This window comes from Eupeodes corollae, chromosome 1 (genome assembly GCF_945859685.1).
Source record: "Eupeodes corollae chromosome 1, idEupCoro1.1, whole genome shotgun sequence".
NCBI lineage: Eukaryota > Metazoa > Arthropoda > Insecta > Diptera > Syrphidae > Eupeodes > Eupeodes corollae.
This window is the reverse complement of record NC_079147.1, coordinates 66,976,051-66,989,084: the sequence shown is the minus strand read 5'-3', so window position 1 is coordinate 66,989,084 and position 13,034 is coordinate 66,976,051. Positions and strand designations below refer to the sequence as shown.

The following is a 13,034-nucleotide window of genomic DNA, read 5'->3' as shown; positions in this document are numbered from 1 at the left end:
AAAACGACGAGATTGGTTAAAGCAAAAAAAACCAGCGAAGGGTTGTACAATAGTCCAAAAGATTTTATTTCGTTAGAAAGTATTTATACAAAAATTTATGTAATTTCGATAGAGAGATTACGTTACATTTTCAGTTAAACTTTTAAGGCGAATTTATAAATATCAAAAAAGATGGCGATTGGTATAATATAAGTTACAGATTTGAATTCAAAAATTAAATTTTGTCAGTTACAGAATTGGAATTTAAATCCAATATTTAAGAGTTATTTACAAGTTTTAAAAATAAAAGTTTATGATGATCAGTAATGATGTTTTCTGCTTCAACAGTCCCAATTCCTGAGAACGACGAGGAATCGACACATTCTTATTTCGGAAACACGATGATGCGCAGGGCTTTAAATATCTATAACTAATCTAGTTGTTAAAAAAGAGGCTGGGATGCGACCCACACTGATAACTTCCCATCCCGTCTGTCAATTTGTCTTGCTTAAAAGTTTGTCTATATGTGCTCGTATCAATTTTTACCAAATTTGCGTACTATTTTTTATGAAAAAACGGACTGTTGGATTTTTATATAAAAATTACTGAATATCGAAAACAATATTTTCTGTGAAATAAAATAAGTTTGAAGCCAATATTTTTAAGTTTTGAAGAGCTATTTGAGTCGAAAGTAAATTTTTACGAAGTTTTAGTATTGTTTTTTTTAGAGTTTTATTTTTTGTAAAAAAAATTGTCAATTCGATTTTTTAAAAATTTTACCAAATGTTGAAAACAATATTTCTTATGAGATAAAATATTTAAAATATTTAAAATTTTAAAAGAGATATTTGAATCGAAAACCAATTTTTACCAACTTTTATACATTTTTTTTAGGTTTTTATTTTTTGTAAAACAACTGTCAATTCGATTTTTTTCAAACTTAAACTGAATGTTGACAACAAGTTTTTTTGAAAGATATAAGTAAATTAAAGCCAATATCTCAAAGTTTTGAAAAGATATTCGAGTTGAAAATCAATTTTTACCAACTTTTATTAATTTTTTTTAAGGTTTTTAGTTTTTGTAAAAAAAACTGTCAGTTCGATTTTTCTCAAAATTTTATCAGATGTCAAAAACATTTTTCTTCGTTGCACAAAATTGTTTTAGAGATGAAATCATATTTCAGTCGTAAAATTTTGGAGGTGACAAATTTTTTTTTTCAGTTTTATTGATTTAAAAAAAAAACCGTTATATTGATTTTTTTCAAAAAATATACCTGTTTGGTATCACGTTACAATATATTATATAAAATTTAATTCAAGTCTCTAACGTTTTTGTTTCGTAAAATATTTAGGGTTAACCAAAATTTTTACCTTTTTTTTCAAACTGCTATGGTAAAAAAACCACCCACGCAATTTTCTTGAGAGCCATTTCTGCATCTTTCTGCATTATTATCTGTATAACAAAATTTATTTTAAGTCGATATCTCTTCTGGTTCTTGAGCTATGGACGACGAAAAAAACGTCGCGAACGTACGGACGTACAAACGTACGTACACACTCACGCACAGACATCTTTCTAAAAATCTTTCATTTCGACTCTAGAGACCTTGAAACGTCGAGAAATGTCAAAATTTTCAATTTGACAAATCGGACCCATTACAATAACTTCCTATGGCAAGTTAATAAAAAGTAACTCACTGGTTGAAGGTTTAACAGAAACTAATTTTCATTTCTTACAAAAGTATACAGAACAAAAGAAAGAAAGAACAAAAAATGCAACTATGCAATAATATTCAAGCGTGAGAATTAATGAAAAATGTTAATATACAAAGTAAACACGAGAACCGTGAACTACAAAAATTTCAACTGGTCACACGCTTGCATAAATTGATAGCAAAAAATCATAATTTTGTTACTTGATCAAATATTTTATTAAATTAAAAATGAAATTTGAACACCAGTCTCTTTAAATTTCTTCACAATATTGCAAATTGCTTGCGTAGTTAGCCGATTATGTTAACCATAAACTCTTCTTGAAGCATGATATGTGGTTGTGGCAGTATCAAAACTTTTTTGACAAAAATAACTTTGTTTGACATTCAAGTAAGGTCTATATTAATGTAGTATTTTGTTAATTATTTTAATGGGTGTTTTTCTTTTCTTTCTTCTTTTATTACTCTGAAATTGAATAAAACATTTGTGATTAGTTTTAATTGATATGATATTAATTTTATTTTCGGAAGATAACTTTTGATACCTTTTCTAATTTAAATATGATTTTTGATGACTCTCACGGCTGGCTCAGAGGTATTCTTATCAAAATATACATAATTTTAGATGACTTTTTTAAACATTTTTGGACGTATATTGGCAATAACGCTTTAAATGTTATCCTCAATCGATTCAGGTTTATTGGCATAGAGTACAAATTTCATCCTTTCAGAAAATATTATTGTCAACATTCAGTAAGATTTTGCGAAAAAAAAACAAATTGACAGTGTTCGATAGCTCGATGAAGCAAAGCTAAAGTGTGCTTCAAGAGAAGCAATTCCTAAGAAAAGAAATAGAAAAAAATATAATGTCTAAGAAATATTTATGTAAAATTAGAGTTTATTTTATAAAGTGTTACTTGCCTGGTTGACGGTAGAATCTCTATCTCAAGTGAAGTTAAAGAAAGAAAAAATGAAGAGGAATGTAAAATTGAATAAAAGGACAGGTGAATGGATCGTAATTGGAACATAAAACTTGTGGGAGTTTTGAAGAAAGTAATAGATGCTAGGTGATGCCAAATTTAAAGTAAATTAAGTTAAACTTAATATTGAACATACCGCCAGCCAAGAACGACTGTTATTAATTAAGTTTTAAAGTTAACAATTAAAATATCAATAATAAAAAAAGTTGGGTGAAAGAAATATATGTATGTATAAAGGCATTTCCTCCGATATAGTCGTTGAGTGAGGGATCAGGTTTTTCAGCGCCTGAAACTCGCTGCAGGAAAAAAAAACAGCTTTTAAGATGATAATGATGTATCCATCGGTTCGTTTGTAGGAAGCAGGCATAGTTTTGTTATGGGGCGTTTATATTGTTTCCCATTCCATAAAAGCGTAACTACTCTGCAAATGTCGTCTTGTCCTGGATGGACTTGTATAACCCTTGCTAATGGCCATTTTGCTGGAGGAAAACGTTCATCAGTAATTAGCACAATATCCTTAACGCGAAAATTCCGTTTAAGTTTCGAAAGCTTATTGGGTCTGTTTTGAAGCCTGGTCAAATATTCCGTTCTCCATCGATGCCAGAAATTTTGGAACATTTGTTGAATCTGCTGCCAACGTTGAAGATGGTTCGTTTTCACATCCAGTAGTGAAGGTTCAGGTACTATGAAAGATGGTTCTCCGATGAGAAAATGAGATGGGGTAAGAGCTCTGGTATCGGATGGGTCATCGTTCATTGGGCAAAGAGGTCTGGAATTAAGAACACATTCAATTTGAATTAACAGCGTATTAATTTCTTCAAAAGTTAAAATTCGATTAAATAAAATTCTTTTTAGGTGGTACTTAACTGATTTTACCCCTGCCTCCCACAGCCCTCCAAAATGGGGTGAGGCAGGTGGAATGAAGTGCCACAAAGTTCCTTCAGATGCAATGGTCTCTCTTACATGTTTTGGAAATAGTTCGTTGAATTCTTTATTCAGCTGACGAAGAGTTTTGTTAGCACCGACAAAGTTCGTCCCATTGTCGCTATATATTTTGCTGCAGCTCCCTCTACGTCCAGTAAATCGTCTAAAGGCAGCTAAAAATCCTTCTGAAGACATGTCTGACACAAGCTCAATGTAAATCTCTTTTGTAACCAAGCAAACAAACACACAAATGAAACCTTTATACGTTTTTGGTGATCTTCCTTTTGAAAAACGGATGTCGAATGGACCAGCGCAGCGTAGTCCACTCCAGTGTGTCGGAAGGGTCTGGTTTCGTTAACTCGTACTTTAGGGAGTGATCCCATAAGTTGTGTTGAACGCTTATGGTTAAAACGATGACATAAAGTGCAGTCATGAAACTTTAATTTTGTAAGATTTCTCAGATTAAGAATCCAGAATTTATTCCTTATATATGACATCATTAATTGAGGCCCACCATGAATAGTTTTAATGTGCGCATCCGATACAATAAGTTTTGCTAGATTGCAACGATTTGATAAGATAATCGGGTGCTTTGCATACTGGTCAATTTCAGCAAAGCAAAGTCTTCCACCGACTCGCAAAATTCCCTCATCGTCGATGAAAGGATAAAGATTACTAATTTTACTCTTATTTGAGATTTGTTTGTCTGATTTTAAATCTTTTATCTCGTATGCAAAGTACTGAGATTGGGATAAGCGTATGAGGCAAGAAAAGGAATTTTGAATTTCATTGGGATTGAGATATTCCTCAAAAGTATTCCTCATTTTGAAATTGAAGAGACGTTTTATATAACTTGTTACACGAAGAAGTTTGTTTAATGAAGAATATTTCAGTAGTAGATCAAAAGTAGGAGTAACATTTGCAGACAAAGAATTAGCATTAGCTTTTTTCTCTAGTTCAGTTTGACAGTCTGAAACTTGTTGGTTTGGCCATTTAGAGAAAGGAAGACTAAGCCACTTAGGACCATGCCACCACAAAGCAAGATTTTGTAAGTCATAAGGTTGAACCCCTCGTGAAGCACAATCAGCTGGGTTATCTTCTGAGCGTACATGGTACCAGTCTGAGATATTAGTCATTTCTTGTACTTCAGTTACTCTGTTGGCAACAAATGTTTTCCAACGTATTGGTAATGCATGAATCCATGCAAGGACAACCTTTGAATCAGTCCAAAAATATGGCTTTATGTTTAGTGATTGACTTTCAATTGCAGTCATGAATTTTTTGAAAAGTTTTGCTAATAATACAGCAGCACATAATTCAAGTCGTGGTAACGATACTTGCTTGATTGGGGCAACCTTAGTTTTAGCCGTTATTAGATTGATAGAAATGTTATCATCCTTTATACAGCGATAGTAAAGCACTGCTGAATAGGCCGAGTTTGAGGCATCAGAAAAGCCATGCACTTCACCAAAAGAGCTGGTAAAAGTTCCTAACCATCTTGGAATTTTAATTTTTTCTAAGGCTTGTAGAGATTTACGATAGTTTTCCCAATCATCCTTTAGTGGAAGGGGAAGAGGGTCATCCCATCCTATGCCAGCGCACCACAATCTTTGAAAATAGATTTTTGCAAGAATGATCGTTGGGGCCAACCACCCAAGAGGATCAAACAGCTTAGCAGCATCAGACAATAGAGTGCGTTTTGTATGCGAACTTCGTATTGGGAGTGTTATTTTAAAGAAAAAGTTATCACAATGAGGATTCCAGAATAAACCAAGAGCCTTAATCGAAGAATCGGAATTTCCGTCAAAATTAAATGATATTTCACAATCTTCAGATAGTAGATCATATAAAAGTTCTGGTGAGTTTGAAAACCACTTTCTTAATTTAAATCCACCAGATGTGAGAATCTTTTGGAGCTCTAATTGAATCTCTTTAGCTTTGTTTATGTCATCAGCTCCAGAAATAATATCATCCACATATAAATCTCGTTTAAGAATCTCAGATCCAATTGGATATTTACTAGCTTCATCATCAGCTAGTTGCTGTAGCACTCGTATGGATAAAAATGGTGCACACGTTGTACCATAGGTAACGGTTAAAAGTTTGTACAACTGCAGAGGCTTAGCAGAGTTATCCCTCCAAATAATTTGTTGAAACTTAGTTTCTTCAGGATGTATCAGGATTTGTCGAAACATTTTCTCTATATCCGAAGTAAAAACAACGAAGAAAGCACGCTATCGTAATATGACAGAAGATAAGTCGTTTTGTAAAATAGGACCTGGTAGTAATTCTTCATTGAGTGCCTTAGAAAATGGGGGCTTTGATGAGCCATCAAATACTATACCCAATTTGGTGGTAGAACTGCTCTCTTTCCAAACACCGTGATGCGGAAGAATAAAAAGGTTGCCATACTCAGAAAGGTCATTAAGATTACATGAGAGTTTCATTTATAATATTCATTTTTAAGCTTAATATTTTTTGGAAAAGTAATCTGTTCCAAATGATCGAATCTTTTTCGAGCATTGTGACTAGAGTTTTTAAAATTTGGGTAGTCTTCTAAGTCTAACAATATATCTTCCAGAAGAAGAACGATAATGTGTTTCTTGGAAATATTTTTCACAAGCTTTTTCTTCAGTGGTTTGCACACGTTCTGAAGATACTTCTTCAAGTTCCCAGAATTTTCGAAGAGTGTTGTCTATATTCACCTGAGTGTGAAAAGTCAAAATATTTTGAACATCTCTGTTCTGAGGATTCGAGTTTTTAATTGGTCCTGAAAGGATCCAACCTAATTGAGTTTGTTGTGCCAATGGGCCATAAGTAGTCTTGATAATACCGTCAAAGATGATTTCATGTAACACATCTGCACCAAGAAGTGTATCTATGCGTCCAGGCTCTGCAAACTGAGGATCTGCCAGAGTTAGGTTGCCAATGTCGAAATAAAATGAAGAATTAAGTTTTGCAACAGGAAAATAATTACTTATTGAAGTCATAACCAAAGCCTTTACAAGTAGTGTAAATTTGGAATTGATGCACGAATTAAGCTTGAGCTCAACAAAATTTTTACACGCACCGGAAGTCATTGAGCCAATACCGTCTATAACACAATGAATAGGATTTTTCTTGAGTCCCAATGTTTGAACACAATATTCTGTAACGAACGATACTTGAGACCCTTGATCTATGAGGGCTCTAAAAATAAAGTCACCAGTAGCAGTGGATATTTTTACTTTTGCTGTTGCAAGAAGTATTTGCGAAGTAGAATTTGAACCCAAATAGGTTGATACATGAGAAATTTGATTTGAAGAACCAGCAATTGGATGCGCAGCAGTGTCATTTGATGAATGATTTGAATTCTCAATATGCATAACTGTGTTGTGCCTTTTATTACATTTTCGGCATGTCAACTTGCTTCGACATTTTATAGCAGAATGTCCTGGCAACAAGCAGTTTAAACAAAGATTTTTAGATTTTAAAAAATCCATCTTACTTTTATGAGTAAGTGATTTAAAGTTTGTACACTGATAAAGAAGATGGGGTTCATTACAACTTGGACACGAACTCGTATTATTGGAAGCATGAAACGTTTTTACATAATTTGCTCGTTTATTGTTTGAAAATGTATCCCTTGTTTCACCAAAAATTGAAGCTGATTTAGAGTCAATTGCCTCCAATGATCGAAAAGAATCTTCTAAAAACTCATAAAATTCTAAAAGTTTTGGAAGATCATAATCTTTAGAATCTATTCCAGACTGATTCGATTTAGAAGTTCTATTTTGCGAGCTTTTAGTAGTCAAAAACCGCTCCCAATTCTTACGGGTTACATTATCAAGTTTTTGAGAAAGAATAAAAATAATTAAAACATCCCATGATTCGGTTTTAACCTTTAAATTTTGGATTGAAGTCAAACAATCCTTGGTAGTATAAAGAAGTTTCTTTATGCTATCACAAGACTCTCTTCGCATAATAGGTTGTTCACATAATGTTTTTAAATACGATTCAATAATAAAACGTTTTTTATCAAACCTTTCGCAAAGCATTTGCCATGCAGAATCATAATTTGCAGCTGAACATGGAATAGAGTGTATAATTTTCTCAGCTTCACCTAAGACACATTTTTTAAGATAAAAAAGTTTTCTAGCACTATCTAGACCCGGTTTATTATGAATCATTCCCGTAAATAAATCCCGAAACTGCATCCAGTTCTTATAATCGCCATTGAACTCGGGAAGACTAATGATTGGAAGATGTACACCACGTTCCTCATTTAAACTACGATCACCAAAGGAAGTGTTATGATTGAATGAAATTTCTTTATCAGCAGAAGAAGAAATTGCCTTAATTCTATCAACAATGTCGGACTTAAGGTCTAAAAACATGTCTTGAAATACATCATTATGTTTTTCAATAAAATATGTAGTGTCCGGTTTATCTTTCTTTTTCTCTTTGTAAAGAAGAGAAAGCTTAATATGATTTTCACGAAAAGAAATCATGTAACTTTCTAATATTTCTAGGCGGCCATTAAGATGACTGGCCTTAGCTAGACGCTCCTTAGGACTCTTACTAAAATTAGTTTTAAAATTAATTAAGTCATCAATCAAGTTCTGTTGCTTTATGAAAAGAGTTTCTAATGTTTCTTCCATTTCAATATTTTAAGAAACCAATACGTATTTAAAACTATTTTCCAAAAATGTTCCAAAATGACACTTAACCCAAAAGTTCAAGCAGGGAAGTGTAAAAGTTATAAAATTAAAAGAGAAAAGAAATAAATGAAAAGAATAAGAAGGAAAAATCAATTTCACAATAACTGTTAAAAATAAACGGATTCTATTTTAGAATAGCGTTGAGCGATAATCACGTGTGATGCAGATTTATATATTTTAACAGTGAACTTAATGAACAATGCAAACTTCCACACCATTTATGTTGCAAAGAAATGGCTGCAATTGATGCAGACAGCAAAAAAATATATATTTAAAAGAAGATGCACCGCACAAACAAAATTGAGTATATATTGTGAGTATATACAAAACAGTTATGAACTTTACAGTAATTAATTAAGGATCATGTGAGAAATATGTTTGTATGTACCTATATATATTATATATACATAAAATATTCACTTTTAATTGAAATTAATCAAAAAAACCGCACACCACCCGTACACGATTATTAATTAATTCTAAATTGAATAATTATTATTAGTATTTGTCTCGAAGGACCAATGTTCGATAGCTCGATGAAGCAAAGCTAAAGTGTGCTTCAAGAGAAGCAATTCCTAAGAAAAGAAATAGAAAAAAATATAATGTCTAAGAAATATTTATGTAAAATTAGAGTTTATTTTATAAAGTGTTACTTGCCTGGTTGACGGTAGAATCTCTATCTCAAGTGAAGTTAAAGAAAGAAAAAATGAAGAGGAATGTAAAATTGGATAAAAGGACAGGTGAATGGATCGTAATTGGAACATAAAACTTGTGGGAGTTTTGAAGAAAGTAATAGATGCTAGGTGATGCCAAATTTAAAGTAAATTAAGTTAAACTTAATATTGAACAGACAGTTATTTTACAAAAAAAAAACGTAAAAAAATGAACGAAATTTGGTAAAAATTTGCTTTCGACTCAAATAGCCTTTCAAAAACTGAAAATATTGTCTTTAATTTCAATATTCAGTAGTTTTTTTTATAAAAATCCAACAGTCCGTTTTTTCATAAAAAAATAATATCTTCAAAAAATAGTACGCAAATTTGGTAAAAATTGATATTTGATTGATTGATTCTTAATATCTCTCAAATTAATTTCAATCATCCAATTTTTAAAATTGAAGAAATGTTACTCAAATTTTTAAAAATTGGTTTTCGACTAAAAACCTATACAAAACTAGATTTTAACTAAACTATTCCCTTGCATGAAAAATATTGTTGGTAATTTAAAAATGTTTAACAATAATTCAACTATTAACTTTCTTGACCCAACCCTTAAAACTTAAGACAAATCGACAGACGGGATGGGAAGTTATCAGTGTGGGTCGCATCCCAGCCTTTTTTGTTTATAGTTTTGTCATGAGCTTGACAAAAAACAAAATTGAAACGAAAAGAATTTGATTCCGTGATTGAATTCCGCACCAAGCCCCTGTTACTTAATTCAGTGAACAATTCTGGGAAAGATTTATGTGGAAGTTCTAAAAAATTCAGCTACTGTAAATGACTGAAGCCGAACGACCTACCACAACGCCGAATTTTTGATGCATGGGCTCTTGAAAGGTTAACGAAAATCTTAAAAATTGATTTCAGCAATTAAGCTTATTTTCTGTTTGGAATGATTAAGAATAGTCCTGTTTATTTCATACCTCCTGACTATATTTTGTAAAATTATGTTAAGGTTCATGTCTATAGCGACAAACCCACTTTCATTGACGAACTGCAAGCTAACATTGAAGTATTTTTTCGTGAGATATTGGCTAAAAGTGTATTTATAAATTAGATTAAGCGTAAAAATGGTAACACTAATTAATAATTTGAACACAAGGTCTTATATGAACCTAAAGGAGAAAACAATTAAATTGATAAATCCACTGAGGTGCAAAGTGCTTCATCACTGAAGTTGTTTTTTTTAGAAAATTGATAATCCACTGTTGCCATTTCTGGCCACCATTCTGACCAATGACGATGCTTGAAATAGTCAAGAGGCCTTAGTTCTTGAGTAAATTGCAACTTGTAAGCTTGTAAGTTCAAGTCTTTATGCATAATATTCATCAAAGACGAGCGAGATGAGAAGTGCAATTGTTGGCTACGAAGACGAGTTGATAGGTGGACGGTTCCTCCGCCATACTCTCGTGGATAACAGCAATATTTTCTGTAGTGCGAGCTGTACGAGCATGCCGTAGTGTTTTCACAGATCCTACAGACCCAGTTTGCTCAAATTTTTCCATAATTTTTTTCCGATTGTACGCACATTGAAACAATAGACACCTATTTTCAAAATAATAAGCCTGCTTAACCTTAACGACTTTTTCGATTGTGTATCTTTATAATAGTTTAAAGTGAGAAATGTCAAATGAAATGCAGAAAAAGACTTGACCTTAAGGTATAGTTAACATTCCCCTTTAGTTTCTAGATTCGATTTTAATGCTCCTACATCATATCAGCTTCCCATTTAAAACATAACATTCGTTTATGTACAATTTACAAGTAATGCCTAAACCGCAAACATCAAATGTAAAAAGGATTTAAATTGAAATTAATAACACTACACCACGAACCCTAAAGTTGGCATTTTATTCAATTGGATGGAAGCCAAATTTGTAACAACACAACAATGCAAATGAAGATTTAATGATATCATTAATAATAAAAGTAACATACAAATTTAACATGGGTTACTTTTTTTTAAGAGGGGAAATAGAATGTTTTCTTATTGGAAGTAAAAAGAATATTTTTTTTGAAAAACATCAAAAAATTCCGAATTCTGTTACGTAATTGAACAAAAAACAAACACTAAAATTCTAAAAACATTATTCGCATATTAAAATTGGCAATTAGTCACGAGCGCCCATATTCAACATGGACTAGTTTTGTAATTTAGACAATAGCTTTACTTTTTACTGGTTTTCGATTTTTGCTGCGGTAAGTTTTAATACCACCAAATTTAGACATATGTGTAGTTATGTAGTTCTGCCTTTTTGTGCAGGTGAAATGCAGTAACTTTTATTTGCATGAATTGTAAAAAAATTAATTGATCATTACACCAAAAAATCCCACATAGTTATTATGAATTGACATCGTAAGAGCGTGGATGTTTGAATTGATCTAGTTGTCTCAGCAACGTAAACCGAGCCTGGGACTTACAACAAATAACTCCGTTAAATTAGTTAGTTTGATGGTAAATTTAATATTAATTAACTGTTTACTTAAAAATATGCACAAATATTAGTGTAAGTGTAAGGATAAAATCCCAAAAATTGAAATCCCCGCGTTGTCCTGGCTAACGTTTTTTTGTCCTAATAATTGTAAGCTGTAAGCTATTGAAGGGAACGATAGGAGAACATCGGACATGAGCACCAACATTTTTTATTATTTACAAACGTAAACGTTAAAGCTGCTAAACAAATTTACTGGATTGGGATTTGAAGGGGCAGCACTCTCAATTATGTAAATCAAAAATCAATAGTTTAATTTAAATTTAAAATTTATTATTTTTAAGTTAACATAATAAATTATTTTAATGTGTCCGATTTAACGAATTATGTTTACATTTCTCGAAATAAAAACTGTGCGTGCGTTTTGTACATTCGTACGTCCATACGCCCTTACGTCCGTAAGTTTGCGACGTTTTTTTTTTTATCCATAGCTCAAGAACTACAAGAGATATTGACTTTAAAAAAATTTGTTATATAGATAATAGGGCAGACAGATGCAGAAAGGACTCTCAAAAAAATTGAGTGGGTCGTTTTTTACCATAGCAGTTTAAAAAAACTGGTGAAAATTTTGGTTAACCCTAACTTTCTCAAAAACCAATATCGCTAGAGACTTAAAATAAACTTTATATAATGGAGGTGGTAGGTGATACCAAACAAATATATTTTTAAAGAAATTCCAATTAACGGTTTTTTTGTATAAATCTTAAGAACTGAAGAAAGAATATAATTTATCTACCTAATTTACGAACAAAAAACGATTATATCTCCAAAACAATTTTGTGCAACGAAAAAAAACGTTTTTAACATCTGGTAAAATTTTGAGAAAATTCAAATTGACAGTTTTTTTACAAAAAAAAGACATACGAAAATATTAATAAAGGTTGGTAAAATTGATTTTTGACCCAAATATCTTTTCAAAACTTTGAGATATGAGCCTTAAACTAATTTTATATTTTTAAAATTTCTGATGTCATTATTCATACAAATTTTGATAAAAATCGAATTGGCAGTTTAAAAAAAAAATAAAACTTTTAAAAAATAATAAAAGTTGGTAAAAATTGGTTTTCGACTCAAATTACTTCTTAAGACTTAAAGTTATATTCCTTAAACTAATTTGATCTTTTAAAAAATATCACTGTCAAAAATTTGAGAAAAATTAAATAGACAGTTTAAAAAAAAAATGAAATATAACTAATCAAAAATTAATAAACATTTTGAAAAATTGATTTTCGACTCAATTATCTTTTCATATATTAATACTAGCAGACCCGACCACGCGTTGCTGTGGCTGTGTAATTAAGGAAGGACTTAATAGACAAAATTGAACACTAATTTACATAACATCTTTAATTTTATTTTATTAATAAATACTATGATTAACATTAATTAAATAAAATCATAGTTAAAGTTTACTGAAGTGCCAATCGATGAACAATATTTTTGGTCAGCCTGTCTTTTGTCAACACAAATAAACTCGATGGTCTCCCTACACGTGAACAGACCACGTATAATTGCCCATGAGAGAAACA

The 13,034-nt window shown here is 31.4% G+C and overlaps 2 protein-coding genes across 2 annotated transcripts; both read right to left on the bottom strand.

Moving 5' to 3' along the window:
* Positions 1–3,767: 3,767 nt before the first annotated feature.
* On the bottom strand, positions 3,768–5,789 carry LOC129939955 (uncharacterized). The gene has a single exon (XM_056048160.1). The coding sequence runs from the start codon at positions 5,787–5,789 to the stop codon at positions 3,768–3,770; it is 2,022 nt and encodes a 673-aa protein (XP_055904135.1).
* Positions 5,790–6,131: 342 nt separating this feature from the next.
* On the bottom strand, positions 6,132–8,234 carry LOC129939948 (uncharacterized). Its single transcript, XM_056048147.1, has 2 exons — positions 7,082–8,234; positions 6,132–7,027 (listed from the first exon to the last, which is right to left on the bottom strand). Exons 1-2 carry the CDS (start codon positions 8,232–8,234, stop codon positions 6,132–6,134), a joined length of 2,049 nt encoding a protein of 682 aa, XP_055904122.1.
* Positions 8,235–13,034: the final 4,800 nt, after the last annotated feature.

Excerpts from the sequence above, each read along its gene's own strand:
- LOC129939955 (XM_056048160.1), bottom strand. The coding sequence starts at position 5,789 with ATGTTTCGACAAATCCTGATACATCCTGAAGAAACTAAGTTTCAACAA.
- LOC129939948 (XM_056048147.1), bottom strand. The coding sequence starts at position 8,234 with ATGGAAGAAACATTAGAAACTCTTTTCATAAAGCAACAGAACTTGATT. Across the intron at positions 7,028-7,081 it reads TAAATCACTTACTCATAAAA|GACATTCTGCTATAAAATGT; the intron begins GTAAGATGGATT and ends GCTTGTTGCCAG.